Here is a 23,994-nt window from a genome sequence, read left to right on the forward strand (position 1 = left end):
ATGAAAGAATCTGGTTTTCTCCAACCCACTGAATTCTTTGTGATTTATGGTGATGAAAAACTAGAATATAGGGGCCGGCCCAGTCGCTCAGGTGGTTGGAGAGGCATGCTCCCAACACTGAGGTCGCTGGTTCGATTCCCACATGGGCCAGTGAGCTGCACCCTCTACAGCTAAGACTGTGAATAACAGCTGGAGCTGGACTGCTGTGTGCTGCCGCAGGCTACCATGTGCCGCCATGAGCAGCCAGTGCCCAGCCTGAGTGGACAGCAGTCAGCGGGAGCTGCCGTGAGCTGCTGTGAGCCTCCGACCGATGGCAATCGACCGTCTCAGCTAGGGGGAGCGCAAGGCTCACAATACCAGCATGGGCCAGGGAACTGTGTCCTACACAACTGGACTGAGAAACAATGGCTTGAACCAGAGTAGAGTGGGGGAGGTGGAAGAAAGGGGGGGAAAAGAATATATAGAGTATAAGAACTCCCAGGTAATTCTGGTGCTGCTTACAGTTTTGCCACCAAGAAACCATTGGTAGAACACCCCATTGAATCAGGGATTCCAATTCTGCAAGAAATGAAAATTTCAGAAACGATCTATTAGAGCAAAGCAGACGGTGATGGAGAAATTGATCTTATGTAAAAAGACCGAAGGAACGGAATTTAATTCATCTGAGGAAGAGAAGTTTCTGAGAAGACTGAATCAGAACAGGGTCCCCACATTATTTGTGTTACTTATTTGGGTTGTTGGCCATACAAAGTGCCTGGCCAAAGAGGTGAAGAACGTGCTAAAAGATTGTAGGCCCTGGTGTGTGTGCTTGTGACGTGCCAGGAGTGGGTGGGGAAAGGGGCCATTTTAATGGAGCAATGACCCAGTATAGGAAGTGATTGTGAACAGTTATCTTCATTTCCAGTGAGATCCTTTTAGCTTCGGTTCCTACTCTCTTCTCATGAACAGGAGCTCACAGCTTTCTTCCATCTTGGTAAAATGGCATGGGACAGACTAATCAATAGCCTTTGTATCTGGTTCTCATACACTTTTTGATATTTAGGATTGGTTTCGGGGTGAGAGTTCTCCCATGCAGCACTCCCAATTCCCCAGCCGGAAATGACCAGTCAGGCTTTCGGGAGGGCACTCTGCTGCCATCACTTCTACGATGCTTCTCTTGTTCATGCATGTGCCCACCTGCCTCATCTCCCCATGTTAAAGGATCTACTCCTTCAGGTCAGGGGCCACATCTAATCATCTTTGGAACACCTACATGCCCTCCACACAGAAAATGGTTAACAACAATGTGGGACGAATGCTCAGGAAAGGATGGCAGACATGTAAGTCGGCAGCACAGTGATACCCCTGGGACCTCTTCCTGGCAGGAACAGAGTACTGTGTTTGCTTTCCCTGGGGCAGAGTTAATCTGTTGCTCTGAACATCATTCACTGCCTGGTTTATTTCCCTCGTCCTCAGAGAGCAGAGCTGGTCCATGAGCAAATGGATTGGTCAGTCATCTGGCCTGGTGTCCTGTCTAAGTCCCAGAGTACACTGGGGTGGGCAGCTGAGGGCCCTGGGCTGCTGGAAGAACGACACTGTGTCCCTGCTATGGTAGGAGAAGCACCACCTTATACACAGTCATACAAGAAAAGTATGTAAGACTATGCTTCATTGTCTCCTGAGAAGGGAACACCAGGCTGCACCTACCCACTCAGCCTCCCACTTGTTCAACTGCTTTCTGAGAAGCAAACGCAGCAGTACTTTTGTACTTTATTTCATTACAGTACAAAACTGCAACGGCTCTTACACTGGATGCTTTACATACGTTACTTCATTCTTACAAAAATTTTGTGAAGTAGGGATTATTTGACAGATGAGGTAACTAAAGTCCAAAGAGATTAAGGGGCTGGCTCTAGGCTCCAGTTACGAAGTGGAGGAGGCAGGATTCACCTCAGGTTGTCTGTGTCTCCAGAGACTCACAGCCTGTAATCACACTTCTCGGTCGCTGGGAAGTCCAGAGGCAAACACTTTCTGGCCATACCTTGCACCTACGATATTTCATAGATCTCTGTAGAGTCAGCTTGATTCACCTAATACGTTATGTAGGAAGTCCAAGGCAATAAAATTATTGAGGTTGGCCTGATAAAAGCGGAAATTCCCTTGGAACTTAAATTTAATGTCCCTACCATAGTGACCCATCCCGGGTGACCCTGTTCATTGTCATCTACTCTGTGAAAACACTTCTCCAGAGAATTCCAGAGGCTCATGGAGGAATTTTTTTTTAAGTAAAGCTCACACCATGGCTTTATTGGCCTATGGCTGACCCAGCTTTGAGCAATTTCCTGGTACCATATATGAGATCATTATAAAAAGGATTTTACTATAAATAGGAAGCTCGCCCAGACCTTGCAAGTGGGATTTAAATAGAGATTCTGCTCCTGCTTATGGGAAATGGAGTCCCGCTTTATAGAATAAGATGATGGGGAGGGCGAAAGCCTGAGTGGTATCTCGGTGGTAGTGCCCACAATGATGGATTTGGTTTCCTGTTGATTAAAGTTCATGGGCTGAAATCATATAAGAGATACAAGGAAGTGGCTGAGAAAATAAAGTGAGCCTTAAGAATTTCGAGATTTACCTGGCAGAGATAACTCTAAAAAGCTCAAAGGAAAAAAAAAATGGAAATCAGAAATGAAGTACATGAAAAAGTTAAAAAAAAAAATTAAATGAAATAATAATAGAAGGTGGGAGGGAGCATTCATATAAATCAAGCCAATAAAAAGGAAAGCCCAGCCCCAAAAAGTCCCTCCACCACACTCAGTAAAGTGTGGGCAGTCATTCTGGAAAGCGCATGCTATAGGATTTTTTACTTCAATCAGGCCACGTGTCTGTGGCAAACAAGGCCCCAAATCTTCCATAAAACTACCACCCAGACAGAACTGTCTTTCTCCTTTTCAGTCTGATCTCTGCTGCGATGTGCCTGCCACTCGTGAAAAAAGTGAATGGCAGAGACAGTCTGACCACGAGCAACAGCCCTCATCTGGGTCTTGCGAGACCAGAGCTTTGTCCCAAGTGTCCTAGGGAAACAGGAAGCAAGCCAGATGTGTAGGCTCCTCCATGACACATCACAAAAGCGTGACTTCACATCCTGAGCAGACGCTCAGACCGCCTGCCAGGGCCTGGTATGTACAAACACGTGGCCATGCTGTGTCCATCATCCAGCCCTGACCCAGCCCCAGTCCAGCAGCGGCTCTCCCAGGGCCTGCTGGTGGGGTGTGCAGCCCTTGGGGAGTCTGGGAGCAGCGAGAAGAACGCTCCAGGAGATGTGCCTCTCCTCGCCCTTCTCCCTTGTCCCCCCACCACCCTCCACGGCTGACAGTTCCCATCCCTCCACAGGTCTGACATGTTTCCATGGCAACTGGAATCAGGGGCTCCAGCAGCCTCTGGTCTTGCCACCTGTTATTACTTCATCTCTCAAGTGTAAAGCATCCTAGCTCGGTGCACTTGGCTGTGCAGAGCACAGTTTCACAAGATGGAGTAAAAAGGAGGACAGGAAAAGAGGGAAAGCGGAAAGGCAGCCCCAGGTTGGCCACATAGGACATACTAGACAGGCCAGGCTAGAGGAGGAAGCTTCGGAGACCCAGAGGGTAAAGAGGGAGGGTGTAAGCCAACGTGCCTTCCCTTCAGAATGAGTGAGCAGGCCTCAGCTGGAGGCCACTGCCACATCCTGCTACCTTCTGCCCAACCTTTAATGAGGGATAAGGGCGGGGGAGGGGGAGGCAGCGGAAGGCTGGGGTAGAGAAGGCAGCTGTGAAGAGATCTGAGCCGGGCCCATGTGGAGTACAGCGAGGAAAGGGTTAAAGTGGCGAGATAAAGGCTGTGAGGAAGGCTGGACCAGAGGGCAAACAGAACCTCAGAGCCTGGATAAATGGCCTTAATTCTCATGCTCTTGCTCACTCTATTCCTTACGTGTTTACTCATATAAATTATCCCCAAGGCCTGACACCTTTTTTCATTGCTTCCCTAGAACGGATGAAAAAATAAATCCCACAGATCCAAGGAATAAAAATGCTGGGACTCCATTCAGGCTGCTTCTTCTTGGCCACCTAACAGCAACTCAGGCCCTGCCCCCGGGCTCCATGAGAAAGACAAATGATGCCTTCCTTCCTGAATGTGGAAAGGCAGGGAAATGGGGGAGTTGGGCGGGGAAATGGACATCAGGGTCCACACACCACATGACTGTTAGGCCAGCAGAGTCCTAGGTGGCCGAGAATTCGGTCTTTCTCATCAGCCATTTTGCCAGCTGTCATTGAGGGCAATGCGGATGTACGATAAGGGGGAGGGGGGTCGCTAATGCAGAACGATTCCAGGCACCACTGAGATGAGTCTGCCTGCGGAAGGGAAGTCTGAGAGTTGTTTTCATGTTTTCTGAGTTTATGGAAGGAGCTAAATCGCCACACTCCGTATTGTCAAGGATAACGTGAGATGGAAGGAGCTGAAATGGCAGCACAGGCCAGAAGAAAGCTAGAAATGCAGGCAGTTCAACAGTTAAAGGCCTGGTCAAAGAAGCAGGCTTCTCTGAAGGGCCTTTGCACCTGGGGAGGTTTCCCCAGACCCAGGGTTGTTTGAGTGCCGCCTATCCAGACGCAAGAGAATAATATGCTACATGACATCTTAAGATCCCTTTTAGGCCTATTAGTTAAGGATTATAATAGGGTGAAAGAAGAGACAGAAAAGCAAAGTTTTCCAAACCCAGAGGAACTCAGCCTTTCATCATTGTTTTATATTTGTATAGGTGTCTCTTCCCCCGTTAACCGTGAGCCCCCTGAGGGCAGGAGGAGCATCTTCCATCTCTGAAACCCCAGCCCCTGGCACTGTGATTGACACAGAGCTGACAATAAATACTTCATGAAAGAATGGACACATCTTCACAGAGGCTTTGGGGTGGGGGTGGGGAGAAATATGTGCCAGGCAAAGGAAAGTCAAAGACTAGGTTCCCCAGGTACTGAGTGACCATTCTAAGGCACTGCCAGCATCAGTTCCATTCATAACAAGGACAGAAAGTGGAGAGTAGGAATAATGGGGGGGCCCATTGGAGAGACCAAAGCTGCAGTGAAGAAAGCCAGTGGGCCTGCCCTCCTGCAGGGATCCTCTCCCTTAGGCACTTCTTGGAAAACCAGGATGGAAGGAATTAAGAAGTCCCAGACTCCGCTGGCCCCAGAGCCTCTTGAACCCCATTTTCTTGTCAGGAGCCCTGCAACAGCCAGTGAGAAAACAAGCCATGTCTTATTGTGTGCTTTTGTGGCTAGAGAATCTTCACAAGAATTTTAAAATGTGATATTTGTCATCCCACCCTTTCTTGCACCTTCCTTCTTTTCCTCCTCCTTTATGAAATACGAAACTCATAGCGTTGGACACATGCTTTCAGAATATTTACTCCGAAATGCTGTGCTGTACAAACAGACTTGTCTGCTCACACTGATGTCTCTATCTTGACAGATGTATTTGGTTAGCGTTGCGATTGGCTGGAGTTTGGACACCACATCATCAGTTCTGGGGCTAGACAGTCACATGACCCGTCAGTAATGCCCTTTGCACTCTAGCCTAAGGCCATCAACACCGGGTCTGTCAATGATGCTTCAGAAAAGCTCGAAAAAGACCCAGCAAAACTGATTACAGTTCTCAGTGCTGATTAGAGAAAGCACAAGGAGGGGTTTCAATTTTCCAGTGGAAGGTCATGTGGGTCAGTTCATGCCCTGGCGTAGCAAGTTATTATTGCCACCAAATGAGTCACTGAGAGGGGGAAACGGTTAATGTGAGAGCAACTATGTCAACTCTGAATGAAGTGGTGTCATTCCCCTCAGAGAATTGCAGGACATTTCAGTGCTTTAAAGCTGGATACACTTTGTCCATGTAAGTTGTCAGGATATTATTATTGTGCTGTTAGAATTCAGGAAGCCCCCTTCCTGTCTTGCCCAACCTAGCCCTCTCCACCTGTCCTCACCTCCACTACCATAAGACTCAGGTATGTCACCCCCGTCAGTCCACAATGGACCAGCGTTGGCTGTACCCTTCAGACCAAAAAACAGTATTCAGGAAAAGGAAAAGCATGAACCCTCATTCCTCAGACCTGAAGATCAGGACTGCCTCAGGGCACCATAAAGCCAAAAGACAGCCCAGCCCAGAAATGAGGCCCGGATGGGGGACACACCTAGAATGCAAGCCGGGAAGCGGGCGCTAGGAGCCACAGCGACATTTGCCCCAGGAAGAATGGAACCTTTGTGAAAGAATGAAAACCAAGTCTAACCCTTCGATTTAACAGTGCAGCCTGATTCCTGGCCAATTACCTGACTCAGTGCATCCAATTATTATTAATTATTATCATCATCATTATTATTTAATCAATAAATAAATAAAATAAAAGGAAGTCGACTGAACACCAATCCTTGAAAGCTAGATTTCTCTAAGGCAGTGGTTCACCTAGGAACTTGCTATAAACACGAACTCTAGGGTCCCACACCAGACCTACTGAACCTAAAACTCTGGGGCGGGATCCAGCAGTCTGTGTTGTTAACAAACTTTCCAGGGGGCGCGGATGTGCTCGAGTTTGAGAACCATGGCTCTATCTAACTTAACACGTAAGAGTCATGTCACACTGTGTCACACGCATTTTCTGTTAATGCTGCACTTTATATGATTAACAGTTAATCTTCAGGTAATCCTGAGATAGATGCATTAATGTTCTGGTTTTACACAGGTGGTACTCGAGGCACAAGGAAGCTAAGTGACTTGTCTAAGGTCCCATGTTAGTGAGTGGCTACACTGGCCCAAACCCAGGCCGTGTGACTCTTAGCTGGCCCACGTGATCCTGCACCACCCTGAGCACCTACAACCACACTCCTAAAGGGACGTCAAGTCAGATTGGTCGGCAGGCCTTGGAGGCCAGGGCTTCTCAAATTTGAAGGATCTCCTTGATATTCAGCTTAGGATTTACAGGTCTGGGGTAGGGCCTCAGAGTCCACATTTCTTACAAGCTCCCCCACAGGGTCGTCAACTGTCTGGATTTGTGTGGCACGGGGCTTTCGGTCTGGCAGTGTCCTGGGAAAACCAGTCAGCTGGGTACCAAGTGATGTCGATGGTGCTGAAAAGCAGAAGCGCCAGCCCTCGAGGTGAGAAGCATGGATTGCATGCAAATGAGATAACGTGGGGAGCTCAGGGCATGGCATCATCTGTTTTATACTTTAAAAAGACCACTTTGGCTATTCCATGGAGAATGGACTATAAGAGGTAACGGTAACCAATCAAGAAGTTGCAATGATCCAACCAGGAGCCAGTGGCGGTCAGAAGATGGAGAAAAGGAAACAGATTTGGGGGGAAACTGACATGGGTGGCAAAATAAAACAAAGAGCCAAAGATGAATCCTAGGAGTTTTGCTTTAGTATTATTATTATTTTTTTTTAAGAAAGAAAAGGTCAAAAAGAGATGTAAGAGCTAAGTGAGACACAGAATGAGAGAGAAAAATGAAGGAAAATTATTGAACAGAGTGGTATATGTGATTTTTTTTCTATAGTAAAACATTTACAAAGTGTAATACAACTTGGAATGAGTGGGTGGAATCCATGTAACATCACACACAACTAAAGTCAGTTTGGAAGATGAAATGTTCCTAGTATGGGGTGAATTGTGTCTCCCCAAAAATGCATACGTTGAAGCCCTAATCCCAGTGGGATGGTATTGGAGACGGAGCCTCTGGGAGGTGATTAGCTTTAGATGAGGTCATGTGGATGGGGCCCTCATGGTACAATTAGTGCCCTTATAAAAAAGATACCAGAGAGCTTGCTTTTCTCTCTCTCTTCACCCACATGCACCCAGGAAAGGCCAGGTGAGGACACAACAAGAAGACAGCCATCTCCAGCACAAGAAGAGAGTCCTCACCAGACATCAACCCTGCTGGCACCTTTATCTGTGACTTCCAGTCTCCAGAACTGTGACAAATAAGTCTTGCTGTTAAGCCACCTAGTCTGTGGTGTTTTGTCATGGCAGCCCAACCTAACTAAGACAGTGCTCGTTAATACATTCATTTCTCTCGAAATGCCACTATGTAAGATGATGCATTTGACAATTGGTCTATAGGTGAAAATCAAGGGGCATCAGTAGGACCAAGACAAAGATCCCTGGCTGAGACCAAGATCCATCACTTGGGGTTCCAACGTGCTGACATAATTGAATGGTGTCTAACTCCAGCAAATCCACATCTCAGCTTCCCAGCTTGCTAACTGTGTGACTTGAGACAAGTTACTCAACTATTCTGCGTCTCAATTTCCTACTCTGTAAAATGAGAGCAGTAGCACGTGCCTCCGGCACTTGTAACATAACACTACCTGGGATGGTGCAAGGAAACTGCCTGATGCCTAACAGGTGTTCCACCATTTCTTTGCCTCTTTTCTCTCCTAGATGCAAAATAATTTTATTTCTGATATGGCAGGAAAAGAAGTGACACATGAACTGGAGAAATTCCCATTCATGCTCTGTGGCCACGGGGACATCACTCAGTCTCTGGGTGCCGTGATATGTCTTCCAGGGGGACATGGCACCTACCTTATAGGGTTGTTGTGAGGAATGAGTGAGACAAATGTGGCATGCTTAGCTCAATGTCTGACACATTCAAGGAATGTCAGCAAGTGTTACTGTCATCGTCATTTCTCAGGACATGGAACTCTTCAATTCTGAACATTCTCGGTAATTAGGCCAAAAATGTAAGAGAAATAAGAAGCTCACAGAAAGGCAGATGGCAGGTGGATCCCTGATCCTGGGGAAATAGGATGGTAAATACAGGGATGGCACATGTGGCTAGATTCTACTGCACAGATTCCTCTCACTACGTTTCACGCATCCATCTTATTTCCCAATTAAACCAGAAGTTCTGCTAAGGCTGAGACCACATGGTATGTCTTTTTGGAGGCCCAATCACACGTAGCCCCACAAGTGGGTACACGCACAGCAAGTTCTCCATAAATGCTCATGTTTAGCTTGTGTAGAAGGATTGGTGTCCCATATCCAAAATTCAGCAAAGGATGTGCCAGGCCAGGTCAGGCTCTGATAGTCACGCCTGATGCCAATGAGACACCCCCTCCCCCCACAGGCAGTTGGCATCCCAGTATCACACAGCCGCAGATAGGCCCTGACTCCGACCAGGCATCTGTAGTTGCAGACATGCTCTGTTGGTCCAAATGGCACAGAGATGGGATCTCAGCATCACAATGGGCAGGCATGGTGCCAAACACCCACATCATCTCACTGAAGACTCACAGCAACCCCACCAGGTCAGTTTGATTGTTCTCTCTGCTTTACAGATGAGGCAACGAAAGAGCAGAGAAGTTTAAGTAGCTGACCCACATTTACACAGACAGAAGACAGCAGAGTGGCAGAGTCATGATACCCACGCTAGCCTGGCCAATTGCACTGCCATTCTCCCAGCCACTAGGTCAAGTGTATGGATGATCCACAAGACTGGGAAATTAACTCCAAGGATACTGTCAAGGGCAGGGCAACCCCTCGGGTTCTTCTGCGCTTTGCAATCTCTGAACTATTTAGTTAAATGATAATCCGTCTAAAGAACACCTGTTGTTAGTTTCCAAATCTGCTCTTCAGGAAGAGAAAAGCAGCTCACTTTTCCTGACAGAGCCCCATATTTGAGTTTTCCTTTTTCTCCTCTGTAACAAATCCTGTATTTCCTGCATGGAAGTGGGGTAAGTGGTGAGCTGTGTGGGCTTTACTTATGGCTTTTCAGGCACCTTTCAGAGTGGTCCAACATTCTTAAACTTGTATCAAAGGTAATTTTCACTGTCTCTTAAAGCTGTATGCATTGCCCCCGGGCCATACGTTAGAGGACAGAGATGTCAGAAGAGGACATCTGTTAGATCTTTCCTATTAGTGTGGCAATGACATCATACACTACTTTTAGGTAATTTGCACATTATCAGACTAATTTTCAGATTATCTAATCAGCCGACATTACCCTTAATCAACTCAGCTCTCCTCTTTCAGTTCTGCAGAGTACAACATGCCCTCCACAGGCGCCTAAAGTGGGGCCTTTTCTTCTCTCGAAAGATACTAAAAACCCAGCACGCCACCATTATATGCACGACTAAGACCTCCCAGGACCTAGGACAACCCAACTTCCATTCCATGGACCAGAAAATAGGCTTGAAATAAGTTTTATAGACCCATATTTTAAAAAACATTTCCCTCTTAGGAGCTCCAGTTATGTTATAGAGAGCATATTACACTCATTTATGCTATTAAATGATATGCCATATAACAATTAATAATATGCCAAACAGATTTCTTTATAAATGATTAGTTCTTGTCCTGTAGTAATTGCTACTGTGGTTCTCCATTTCCTACAGGATGACAAGCACACATACAAGACGCTTCCAACTGCAGCCCCTGCCTACATTTCTACCACTCTTCCCATGCTATCAGACCCAACTACTAACAATTGTCTGATGTGCCATGCTGTAGCATACCTCCCTACCTCTGTACCTGGGAAGCCCTCTCCCCTCCCAGGAAATTCCTCCTCATTCTTCCAGGGCTACCTTGAATGTTACCTCCTCAGCGAAGCCTTTGCAAGTCCCCTAACGCAGTGGTTCTCAAGCTTTAGTGGCACCAGAATGCCTTGGAGTGCTTCTTAAAACATATCCTGCTGGTGTCCACCCCCACCCCCGCCCTGAGTCTCTGTTTCAGGTCTAGTGGAGCCGAGACCCTGCATTTGCTATAAGTTCCCAGGCGAAGTGGGTGCTACACGTAGAGCATCACTGCCCTACGGAGGAGAAAGCATATGTGCCCTTCAAGCCCCCTGCTCCTTCGCCATCCTGCACACACCCTGGTACACACTCCCACTCAGACTGTGAGCTCCTCAAGGACAGGGACCAAGGCAGCAATCAGTACATGGTACTGAACCGAGGATGGATGGACAGACAGATGAACGGATTAGACTGAATTCATTTACACAGCTTTTCCATCCAGGTCCAGGACCTCAATGATGCCCACATCCACCCTACCCCATCCCGTCCCAAAAATACCTTGAAAACATTATCTATAATTGATTCCCACTGTACAGAGAAGGTAAAAAGAAGTTCAAGAACAGTTTTGACATTGTGAGCCTGTGTCAAAGGAGTCTTGAATTACAATATAGTACTCTTTCTGCTACCCTGGTCTCACTGGGGCTGTTTATCAAGGTGGCATTTAAGGAGTCACAATAGAATGCTTCTGAGTGGTACCTCTCTGCCCCCCGAGTCCTAACCTCCCCGGGCATTCCAGATAGCAACACACACACACACACACACACACACACACACACACACACACACACACACACACGGAGATATTTCCTTTATAGAAAGTAGATGAAGGTGGTAAGAGAAATGGAGGGAGGAAGAAGAAGCCAGCCTCACAGAGGGAGGAGGGAAGGGGAGCAGCTCAGGTAGGGAAGACCCCATCAGAAAAGTACTAGCTCCCAAGGGGTAGCATTTGAGCTCCCTGGGATGCCTGTGGCTGAGGCAGATAGGCAAGGGCACAAAGGAAAGGGGATAAGCCTACAGAAGGACAAGGAACGTACGCGCAGGAGAAAATGAGAAACTAGGGGAGGAACAAAGGCCAGAGAACATCAGCTGGGGGAGGGAGGCAGGAGGAATGGCAGGCAGTTGCTGAGCTGGCGGCACGGGGCCAGTCTGGGGCTGGGAAGGTCAAGGCCGGCTCCAGTGCTGCACTCGGCCCTTCAGCAGCAGCAGGCACAGGGATGAGCAATGGGCTTCACTGGAGACACAGCTAGGGAGAATGCTGCAAGGGACAGCAGGAGGACCAAAGTCGAAAGGTCTCTATGCTGCAGGTGGTGCCAACGCAGCTGCCCATGGCCCTGAAAACTCCTGAGTCTGTAGGACGATTTTGCCGATAGGCCTGTGCTCACAAGCAGCTTGGGTCACACTGCAGCTCGCTAAAGAGGGAAAAGTCAGCATTCCCACTCCACTGACGCCCAGACCGCTTCCTGAGGGAACTGCAGATTAGCCTCGTGGATTGAGCTCCCCTGCTTCCCTCCCCCACTCCAGAAGCCCTGCCAAGGATCACAGAGCTGAGACCTTAGGATTCTACAGAGCTGTCACATTCAATTCACCACACAGCCCCATGGCATGTAGGGGCAGGATGGATGGGAGCCCACCCCCACCCCAAACAACAGGAGCAGCTAATGACTGGGTATTAATGATGCTGGCAATGAGTGCTCACGAGAAAATGTTTGGGGGCTGCTCACCACGGGAATGTGGGACAGAACAGCACACATTCACAGCAACAAGCAGATGGGTGGCGTGTGTGGTGCAGAGAATCTGGGAAGAGTTGCTATCTCTCGGATTTGTCCAGAGAAACTGGGAAAGGGGGAGAGGATGGCTTCTGTGGACGCTGAAGACCTTTGCCCACCCTGCCGACTAACAAAATGGGGTTAATCACAGAGAGGGGCTGTGAGATGTCATTAAAAAGGTGTGTGTGAGGGTTCTGGAACCTTCCTTACGGGAGGGGGATCCGGATGAACCGAAGTATAGTTATTCTTTTCTATGCAGTTTAAAACCTTTGGGTAGTCAAGACAATCCTTTTAGAAGAACCCAATTTCTCATCAGCGGAGTAAAAAGAAGGGGAAAGGGGGCTGGAGCGAGTGTGCTCACGGGCAAACCAACCCACAGAGAGAGGAGAACAAGCAGCAGGATAAGACTTCTTAGGAAGATGTCTCCATCTAAGAGGAGGAAAGACACAGCTTCTTACCAAGCAACGCTGTGTGGCCTCACGCTGAGGACATGAGGAGGCAGAAGACATTGACCCATGAGTGTGTGAGGAGCTCCTGAGGGACAGAGACAACGTGCGAGCACCCAGCCTGTGGGAGGGGGAACTACAGGAAGAGCTAAGGAGGAGACGGCGTTGATCCACGTAGGGCCTGCAGTTCTCCTGAGGGACCACATGGAACCTTCCTCTGCTGTTACCACCACCACGCACATTCATGAAAGAGAGATAGCAAAAGAAAAGCATTCCAAACCCTACAGTGTGAGCAGAGCACCTACACACAGAACAAAATGGCCTCCTGACGTGTGAGAAGACATGTCAAGGAGATAAGCCAGCACTGGAGGAGTGACAAAAAATACCAAGCTAATAAATGCTTCAGAGAGAGCAATAGTTAACAAATACTTTCCAGACAGCAACCCAAATCAAAGGAGATCACTCTCCATCTGCTCCACCCAGGAGAAAATAGCTACGGAGACAATGGCTACCACTCAGCCACTTAGATCAGAGAAGGGATAGCAGAGAGACAGCGAAATGCAAATATGTTCCTTTCTGAAAGACAAGGGCGGCTGGACCAAGGAAGCTTCTCCCCAGAGAGAAGACAAGAGACCTCAGCAGCCTTGTAGCTACTTGGGAGCTGGTGAGGGGAGGTGGGCAAAGCTGCCGACCCTCCTACCCTGCTTTTCTGTCCAGGTTGACAACAGTGGGTAAGAACACAAGTATCTGACACACAAAAGGCCTGGACTCTGAAAGTGAGTAAGAAATAAAGAAGGTGTTATGGACTGAATTACGTCATCCCCCCTCACTGCCCCCAAAATCACGTGTTGAAGTCCTAACCCCCAGTACCTCAGAATGTGACTATATTTGGAGATAAGGTCTTTAAAGAGGTGATTAAAGGGGAAGAGTTACAATGACACTGTTAGGATGGGCCCTGATGCAATCTGACTGGTGTCTTTGTAAGAACAGGAAATTTGGACATACAGGGACAGCAGGGTACACATGCATAAAGGGACAGTCATGTGAAGAGGCAGCAAGCAGGTGGCCATCCACAGGCCATGGATGGGGCCTCAGAAGAATCCAACCCAGCTGGCACATTGATCTGGGACTTCCAGTCTCCAGAGCTGTGATACAATAAACTTCTGTCCTTTAAGCCACCTACTCTGCTTTATGTTGTTACGGCAGCCTAAGCAGAGTAATACAACAGGCAATGTGACAAGGGGAAAGTGGGGTGGGGTTAGGCAAAAACCCACCCTCGTCCAAAGAAAGGTCTTGGCCAAGGTGTGTTAATTAGTTCATATATTTAGTGAACACAGCCAATCAACATCAGTTGACTGAGCTGATTGGCTGGAATGCACAGGAGTCACCCTGAAAGCCTAGAGTCTGAACTATTTTTAAAGGTCTGATCCCTTCAATTACATTGTTCACTTCAAGAACACCTACCACCAAAGCTTATGAACAGAATAGAAAACACACAGCATGTCCACAATTACTGCTTACCTAATGATCTTAGAATGCCCTACATCTTGAAGCAAGTCCTGAAGTTTCCATCATCCCACCCCATTTTGAGTTTACGGTAGGTCCAGAAACCACAGGGAATGTTATAGAGGAAGTCAAGGGTGAATGCTAAGCCTTTTTTGACGACTCCCTAATTCATAACTGGAAGTTGAGGAAGAAAAGAAAGAATAGAAATGGTAAAACAAATCTTCAGGCTCATGTTGGGTCTTCGAGCCAAGCATGCCAAATATCAAACGCACCCAGGTCACATTTGCTGACTGAGAGCTCAAGCAAAGAGCACGGAGGCTCTTGGGCAGGAGAGCCCTGTATCAAAATTGTAAGCCTCCCCTAAAGCCAAGACAATCAATCAAGAATGTTCTGCATCTCTTGGTGGCATTCCAAGGAGACACTTGGAATGTCTGTATGAATGGACATATGCAAGTGAATGGAGCCTCTACTGGTCAGCAGTTGTGAATGGATCCTCTGGAGCTGGGAGAAAGAGGAGCAGGTCTGGCATTTGACGATGGCCAAGTGAGGATGTTTCCCTTCTGCCTTAACTCTCACCTTCCTTCCCGAGAGCAGAGCTCAGTGAGCCACCCCTGCCCAGCTCCCTCTCAGCCTGGGGCTCGGATAACCCCAGGGGCAGCTGGGGCTGGGTGGAACAAGCCAGCGCACCCCAGCACATTGAGACCAATCAACGGTCACCACCAGAGATGCCACAGGTGATAAAAGGCATGCTCTGCGGCCCTGCCCACCCACTTCATCACTGTCCCAACCCAGGTGGGAACTCACGTCTGTGATTTTCGTTTCTGTGGTTGGGTGGGGACCGGGTCTCCTGGTCTTGGGCTTCATCTCCCTCCTCACTGGCCAGGTGAGTATGAGCGTAGTGGTAGCTGAGTCCTGGCCGGTTCTTGTAGCGCTTGCCGCAAACTAGAGAGAAGAAGAAGGAGAAGGAAAATGCAAATGTCAGCAACCTCCGCAGCCACTGCCGACACTCCCCTAGGTAATGACTCCCATCCGTCCACCCCAGAGCTGGGTTTCCGTTAAAAACTGTTTCCCAGACTCAACATCCCTTACCCCTGGACAGAATCAACACCCCTATTACCACAGGGGCCCAGGCGATAGAAAAGAAAAGCCATCAAAGTAGAGGATGAAGTGTGTCAGGACTCCATCATTTCCTAGCTGTGAGACCCTACGCAAGTCACTTACCCTCTCTGTGCCTCGGTTTCTTCAGAGGGAAAATGGGAAGTGATGAGTTAATCTCTAAGCAAAGCATTAAACAGTGCCAGGCACATGATAAACATGACGACTATTTTCATTTTGAAGTTTGGACTGGGAGACTATCCAGTCCAACACCCCGTGGCACAGATGAGGCAAGTGAGGCCCAGCAAGGCAAAGTGAGCTGCCTGGGAACACACAGCTAGTTGTGGCAGAGCCACTGGAACCCAGATGCCTGTGCAGTGCTTCTTCCACCATCCTGAGGTTGACTATGAAGTAGAGAAACTTGACTTGGATAATATTTTTGAGGTATCACTCAGTGGTTTGGTGTCAGAAAAACATGTTCCACCCCCTTCCACCATGGAAACCATGAAGCCAAGGCATCCTTGGTAGATGTGGCAACCAAGAGCTCGAAGCCCTGGCAGCCTAGTACCCAATGTCTCTGAAATGGACACTGTGACACAAGGGCAAAAAGCAACATAAAGTAGGGCCAAGGAGACCGGGCAGTTCCTTGGGTTGGCTGCTCGGTACCTGAGAAGCAGAAGTCTAGCTAAATGGCTTCAGACCAGACCAACATCCCCTGACAGTATCTCAGCCCCTGGAGAGGTGGCACTGATGGCAGCAGAAGCCTCCAGGGTCTTTCAGTAAAATTCCTATGCCAACCCTCTCCTCCTGCCCCTGCCTTTCCCCAGCAGAGCACACCCTGCTGATCTGCTGGAACATCTCAGGTTTCAAGCTTTAACAGACTCTCTTTTCACATGATTGGGTTATAGTGAGTATAAATATCTCATAAGACACAAAGAGCAATGACTTCATCGTGAGACCCGGGTTCAAATCCTAGTTCCAGGTGCCAAAGTTAACTGGCTACATGAACTCCATACTATAGAGAAGAGCTATTTTCCAGAAATCATGCCCAACGTTTTTATTATATCTGGTCAAGTCTCTTTTCTTACTAGATTCTCTTAGTTTTTTAGGTACTACAACCATAGGCAAAAATAATCATCTCTTCTTTCTCAAATTTATAAAAATTAATTATCTTCTGAGCTTAGTTTGTAAGAATCACCAGGGCGATATTTTTAAAATAGCAAAAGCAAGATTTTCCTATTTTAATGAGGTTGGATTTAGTGTTTCATTCATTAGAATGAATTGTGTGGCTAATTTTTAGTCTTTATCAAATTTAAGTAGTTCCTCTTATTCCTGTTTTACGATTTTATCATAGAATTTTATTGGCTGCCTGTTCAGCATCTACTAATATATAACTCTTCTTTAGTTTGTTGATAGTGAATTATGCTGATTTCCTAATGTTTCCCTATTATTGAACCATTCTTGATTTCTAGAATGCACTCCCTTTGGTCAGAGTGTATTATCCATTTGATACACTGCTGCATTCTATTCGCTAATATTGCATTTTGCAGCTATACTCAGACTTAAGACAGATCTATAATTTTTGACCTATCTTTTATCACATTTCGATTTTATGGTTATGTTGACTTCCAAAAATGAGTTGAGTTTTGCTGTGTGAAATTGGACAAGACACATAATCTCTCTGTGCCTTTTTTCTTATCTGAAAATGATGATAGCACTATTTACCTTGAAGGATAGTTAAAGGGGTTACAAATAATATTTGTAAGCTATCTCACTCAGTACCCAACACATAAAAGATGCTTAATAACCAGTAGTGAGGGGCAAGGGGGTGCAGCTTGGTCTGCCGTGTCTTTACTATTGAATGCTTCTGAAAGAGGGACTTACTACAGAATCTGGCATTTGGTTGGACTTTCATAATACGACGAGAGTCTGAAATTCAAGCTGATGACCTAGTGACTATAAATTCAAGTCCTACAATTGGCTACTAACATTCTCTCTCTCTCTCTCTCTCTCTCTCTCTCTCTCTCTCTCTCTCTCTCTCTCTCCCTCCCTCCCTCCCTCCCTCATTCCCTCCTCCCTTCCTCTGTTGTAAATATTGCAAAAAACATTAAATGGTACTACACATACACATCTCAATGCGATTTGACTCAGGAAGTGAAACCTAAAGAGGCCCCTGAGGTACACTCTGGGCCTGCGTGTGGCTTTCTCTATTTAACCTTTTAAATGATATGAGGTCAATAAACAGCAAATTATGGGATCATTATATATGACCCCATTTCATCACCAAGTATACTCTTGGTAAGGAATAAGTGCTTATTAAAAATAAGACTGATAAAAGCAGCATTTACGTGAGGACGCCTCAGCTGCCTCTGCAGACCCCCCACCATCCTCTCCACCACAGCAGTTCACGGGTGCCATTTTGTTATGTCGGTCACCACTGTCTTCCTCAATCACAGGATTTTAATAGCGATCGGATCCAACCATCAAATTGTTCTATTCCCACGAATACTCTAGACGCCTGTCCTAGGACAGCTCCACTGATGTGGAACTCACCACCCATCCAAACAGGCATTTCTTCTTTGGATCCCTTGAATTAGTTATGTCTGCACTAGGGGACCTCTCTTAGGACAGTTTCACATCGATTTCTTCTTGACAGCAACAAGTCCACCTCAGATGTTGCCATGCGCAGACTACGCATTCAAAACATATTCATTAACTGGCTGATGAATGAACACAGAAACCCTTTGTGGGAAAGCCTGGAGATGGGGGAGGAGGTAAATACATAGAATCGGATTTGTCTAGCCACGATAATCTCATACTAATAGTCCTTGAAACCTACAAAACCCAACTCAAGCAAAAAAGCTTCCCATCTCTCCTTGCCCAAAAACAATTACCCAGAGAGGGTAATCATTTTTAGAGCAAAACCTTTTGATAAAACAGAGATTCTCAAAGAGTGATCCCCAGACCAGCACCATCAGCTGGAAATGTGTAAGAGATGCAAATTCTTAGGCTCCATCCCAGACCTACTGAATCAGAAAGTCTGGGGCGGAGTCCGGCAATCTGTATTTTAACAAGCCCTCCAGGTGATTCTGATACATGCGAGTTTAAAAAACACTAGGCTAGAAGACTGATGTATTTGGGCTGGACTCTGCCCGCCTTGCGTGCACCTACCCTTTTGGATGGATGGCAGTGGCAGGCAAGGGCAGTGAGAAGCAGTCCGGAGACCTGTGTTCGGCTATGAGAAGAAACAAAGCCAGGCAGCCCATAGAAGTGCTGGAAGCCACACACCTTTACCGTGGTCCCTGCATGTAGAGCTCTCTGGACGGAACTTCGTTCCCCCACCTGCTTACATATACCGTCATTCCTTCATCACCAGGCCTTCAAGAAAACACTTACTAACTACCTAGTATGTGGCCAGCCTGTGGCACCAGAAGAAGAAAGATAAATGAGCCTCATTCCCTTCCCACAAGGGGTTCACAGTCTAGCAGAGGAAGAGTACATGTCAACAGGAGGAAGGAAGGTGGGATAAATGCGCCAGTGTGAGCATGTGCCCTGCACAAAGGGGCCGGCACATGGGCTTGAGGGTGTGGGGCGGCTTCCTGGAGGAGGTGGGATGAGCTGTGGCTTGTGAGATGAGCAGGACAGCACCACGCAGACAAAAGCGCCCATTCCGCCCAGCCCCTTGAGAGGAAGCTGGGCAGGACTTTATTTTGACAATGGGGAGTCAGGGGAGGATTGTACCCTGAGGACCAATTAATCCAATATACATGTTTGAAACCCCACTTCAGACTATAGTGCACAAGATGGATTTGACGGTGGCAAGAGGCTCCGTTTCCACGTGTGAAACAATGAGCACTTTGAGGATGGGAGACGAGTTAGAGAGAATGTGGCAGAAAGCAGTCAGTATAAGCAGCACAGAGATGCCTGGAAAGACTAACACAGCCTTCCCTGCCGTGCACCACCCAGCCCGTTCCCCTCCCCAGCCTCATCTGATGCCACACTTGACCTCCTTCTTGGCCTTCCAGCTCACTGGCCTTTTCATAAGCATTTTTCTTTCCACCACAGAGCCTTTGCACAAGCTCTTCCCTCTGCCTAGAATGTCTACCAGCCCCAATTTGCCTGATTAATGCTTCATCCTCCTTCAGAATTTGGTTCAAATGTCCTTCCCCAGGAAAAGTCTTTTCCATCAACATTAGGAACCTGGTTGTTACCTTCTGAGGATTAATCATGTATCAGCATGTCTCCCACCGGCAGGAAGCATGACAGGCCCTGTGTGTTTACACATGGTGGCATCCCCAGTGACCAGCACAGGGTCTGACTTGTGGCCAGCACTCTGCGTCAGCTAAAGAAGAAACAAAAACACCCAGGCTTCTGACTTGGGCAACTGGGTAAACGGATGCAGGAAGCGAATGAGTTCAGTCTGGGGTTGGCTCACACACCTGGAGCTTGGGAAAGAGATGCGGATTTTGGAGTTGGCTGGGTGGCAATGGAAGTGATGGATACGGAGAAAAGGAGAGATTGTGGACAGAGAGAAGAAAGGTGTGGACATAGGATAGAATTCAGAAAACACCAGTGTCCTAAGCGTCTCTGGAAAAAGAAAAACGGATTTTTTAAAAAGTTTGTTAAGAAAGACTCACACAGGAGTGAGGAACATAAGCACACGGAGTAGGATTTCCAGGTGACTATACCACCGGTCCTGGCCACCGCTCACAGCTACTGAGTGCGTGTGTGCCCCGTGCCAAGCCTATTCTAGAGTGTCAAGTAAATGTACTCACACCCCGACACCCCCACCCTACAGAGGAGCAGGCGCGGGCACACAGGCGGAGCCAGGACAATGTCCGATGCCTAAGAAGGGTCAGGAAATATGGGGATTCAGAAGGGACCACTGGATTTGGCAAATAGAGGTCACCTTAGTGAGAAGGGAATCTGCAGCCTCGTGGAGGACGAGGCGAGGCTGCAGGAGGCTAGAATACACCTGGAAATGAGGAAGTCGCTAGTGATGGCGCCCACGGATTATTCCTTCCGGTGTGTCTGTGGAAGGAGGGAAAAAGTGAGGCTGGTGGACGAATGGGCTGTGGGGACAGGGAGGCTGAGGGGTGCTTGTTGAGCAGGCTCATGGGCTAAAGAAAAGGAGGCAGGAGGCGGGGGGGGGGGGGCGGAGGAGGGAGAAAGCAGAGGGGATTCGAAAGGCAGGGTTAGGAGGGATTGGAGATAATGAAGCAAGATTCCTGACCCCAAAATGAAGCTGCTGACCCAAGTCCCAGTTCTTCAAATGACTTCATCCTAGGGACAAGAGACTTCTAAGATTTATTTGGTTGAACTGCATCTTGATCTGACTGTTATGTGTAGATGAAAAGAAATGCTTTGGAAATCCTGCTTTGACTGTCTCAGAAGAGAAGGAAAATCAGTCCTGCTTCACCTTCTGCATTTCATTCTATCTCCCCAACACGCTGAACACGTATGGACCAGCTTCGCAGATGTGTGACCTGTGCATTCAGACAGGGTCCCCGGGTAGAAGGGGCCCACACTTGGTTTAAGGCTTTGCTGTTGCCATCTTGAAATTCTTAATACCTATTGAACAAAGGACCCCTCATTTTCATTTTGTGCTGGGCCCCATAAATTATGCAGCCAGCCCTGGAAACCAGTTGGGGAGAGAGGTGGAGATCTTGGACTGAGTTATGCCAAACAGCCAGCCTGGTAGCATAATTGCTGCCACAGTGAACGCAGGACCCAATCCGTCTTGAGTCCCCTCTGAGGTAACCTTGGAAATCTGGCCAGAGTGGTTAGCCACTCAGCGGTGATCATTTCAGTGCTATCGACTGCGCTGGCCCTTCTTCTGGGTTGGCCCTGCCTTCAGAGGCAGGATCCACAGTGGGTTCATGGGTGGGCGGGATCTGAACTGCCTGGCTTCAAATTCCGCCACCGCCGCTGACTGACTGCTACATCGCTCTGCCGCAGCATCCTCTCTGGAACACGGGGATGGTCGTGACAGCACACCTACCTCACAGTTGTGAGGGTTATGTGAGAGAATACATTTCCAACAGTGCCTGGCTCATAGGAAGTCTCAGCCATTGTCAGCTGTTATTACGTCTCACACTGCCATGAAAGTGGATCAGCAAAGGAAATAAACCCAAAAGGGGAGGGGGAAACCTAGTCCTTTCTCCTCTGAAGTCTGGGGTGATGGAGTAGCAAGAAAAACAGGGTGGGGAAGATACATTCTGAAAATAAAGTAGTAGAACCATCTGCTATCCTTTTATCATGTCAGCAATCTCACTCTGGAATTATCTGTCGTGCAGAATCAGACTGAGCCCCAAGACTGCTGAAGCATTCAGAGAGGGCTGTGCCCCCATCCTCCCACTCCAGTATCCTTCCCCAGGGCAAGCTCCTTTGTGTCATGCACCTCTGAAGCCATCACCCCTGGGACCAGTCAAGCCTGCCTGTGCACAACCTAAGGTCCTTCTTTTCACCTTGGCAAGCAGGCACCTGGATTTTGTGTTTCTGGCACAGCGCACATGGAGAGGAATGGCTGTGACAATAAGGAAGGTCCAGCTTGCCTTCCTCTCTCTCCTTCCCCCTGGGGCGGATCCATCTGTCAAGCTGCAGAAATAGTACTTGCCCACTTCCCCATCCAGAGCTGGATTCTCCAGGCAGGACCTCCTGACTGGAGTTATGAATACCTTCAGTGTTGCCTCAGAATATTTACAGCACGTCCCCCCTCCCCCAAAACACACACACTCTGACCCTACTCCACTCACTCCTTGTCTTGGAAAGGAGGGAGGAGGGGGCAGAGAGAGGAGGGGGAGGAGGAGAAAGAGGAAGAGGAGGAGTGAGAGGAGGAGTGGGGAGGGAGAACGGGGGCAGTTTGTGTGAACAAAGCCGGCTGCAGCAGACAGCAGAAGCCTTCCTGCCGGGGAGAAGCGGCCGCCTTCCCCACTGATAACTTAATGACTCTGGCACATTTTCATCAGCCCAACTTGGAGCACGCTGTGGGTATCTGAGCCAGTGGTTTCTGAGAGACTGACAGTAGCGACTGATAGCAATTACGGGATGAGCGTTCAAGAGACAAAGGCTGGGCCTTGGGAGTCACCAGGCCGCATTTCATTCCCAGCTCTGCCCTGTGACACTTACATACAACCCTGAGGAGGCCACTTCACTCTCTCTGCAGCTTGACTTCCTCATCTGTAAAAATCAACCAGCAATGCCTGTCATCTGCCGGTGCCTCTAAAGCACCACACTTACAGACAATCAGGCAGGCACACGTTCTTACACTGAATCTCTCAACAGCTCACAAGGTAAAGATGATCGTCCCATTTTACAGATGAGGACACTGAGGCTGAGGGCGTTGAAGCAACCTGCTAAATGGCAATGTCAGGACTGGAACTCGGGTCTGCCTGACTCTGAAGCACACAACTGCTAGTCATTCTCTATCTGCCACCACGCCCACCCCAGAGCCTGGGGCCGACCTCTACAGCCTCTTGCCATCTGCTTCTGGTGGAGTCTGGCCTGTGGGAGGCACCAGCAGTAGAATGGAGGGTGAGTAGAGGGAAGTTGAGGATTTGTGCCCTGCCCATCCCTGCGTGGGCAGCATGCTGGTGCAAGGGCTATGGCCCCCTCCACAGCTCCAGCCCTCTTTGGATGCCATGTGTCTTTCCTGCTTCTTGGGGCTCAGAATGGGGAGGGGCCCCCATCCCTTGTCAGTACCTTTATCTTGCCCACACCCCCACAATCAATCCATCATCAAATTCTCTTCCATTCAGCCTTTCTAAGTGGAACCCTATGTGCTGCTGGGGCCAGGACAGAAAATAATGGGAGGCCATTTTCACAGGAGAATCACACCCTACTAGACTGGCTCCCCAAACCTTCCAGACAACCCTGTCTTCTCTTTGCAGAACCACCGAGGGGATGGAGGAATACTTATACCACCAATTCCGAGCGGTAGGAGCCCCAAGTGACTCAGCTCAGGACAAAACCCAGCAGCAGCTCAGACTTGTGTACTCAGGGTGGGGTGTTAATCCCTATGACTGTTTGAAATGCCCAGGCTTTTCTCAAAAGCCAGCGATGGCTCCACCAAGTTTAAGAGATTAAAGTGGTGGCTTCAAGACTGGTCCAGTTCCTACACCATCTAGGCACCAAGGAGCTCCTCCCGGGCAAATCCAGGTGGCTTCCCCTTCCCCACCCTCAAGCCCAGAGGTCAGCGGGCGTGGGTGGCCCCCTGTAGACCTGGGGTCTGGCCATGGCTCTGACACGAACACCCTTGGACAAACCCCATACCTTCTTGGCCTTGGTTTCAATATCTGTAGACGATGTCGGTTGGATCAGATGATCTGTCTTTCATTCTAGCGTTTCACAACTCTTGGTGCTCTGGGTCCTGAGGTCTATGCACGTCCTGAAGCAATTATTCCCTCAACTATGACAAAAAAGCCAAGTAGGCTCCCAGCCATAGGACCCACCCAGGTGCTGCCTACATCCCTCTCCCCACCCCCCAAGCCAGGTCTGCAGCTGCTTTCCTTTACTTCTTCCAGGTCACTTCATGCTTGTTTTAAACAGAATTCTTCTGGATAGAAACACAGGGGGCTGAAGTAGGGGTGGTGTGTAACATCCTGATTTTTCAAAGCCACA

General features: G+C 48.3%; 1 protein-coding gene across 7 annotated transcripts in view; it reads right to left on the bottom strand.

The window, feature by feature from the left end:
* The window catches only part of DPF3 (double PHD fingers 3), a 254,843-nt gene that overhangs the window by 60,572 nt on the left and 170,277 nt on the right, over positions 1 to 23,994 (bottom strand). For all 7 annotated transcript variants that reach the window (XR_013993331.1, XR_013993332.1, XR_013993333.1 and 4 more), the window contains exon 7: positions 15,085 to 15,222. Coding sequence is in view for 3 of the 7 variants with exons in the window: in XM_081048238.1 (XP_080904364.1) it covers positions 15,085 to 15,222 (138 nt within the window). In the remaining 4 variants the exon portion in view is untranslated. The remainder of the gene's footprint in view (positions 1 to 15,084; positions 15,223 to 23,994) is intronic.

This window comes from Rhinolophus hipposideros, assembly GCF_964194185.1.
Source record: "Rhinolophus hipposideros genome assembly, chromosome: 5".
Lineage (NCBI taxonomy): Eukaryota > Metazoa > Chordata > Mammalia > Chiroptera > Rhinolophidae > Rhinolophus > Rhinolophus hipposideros.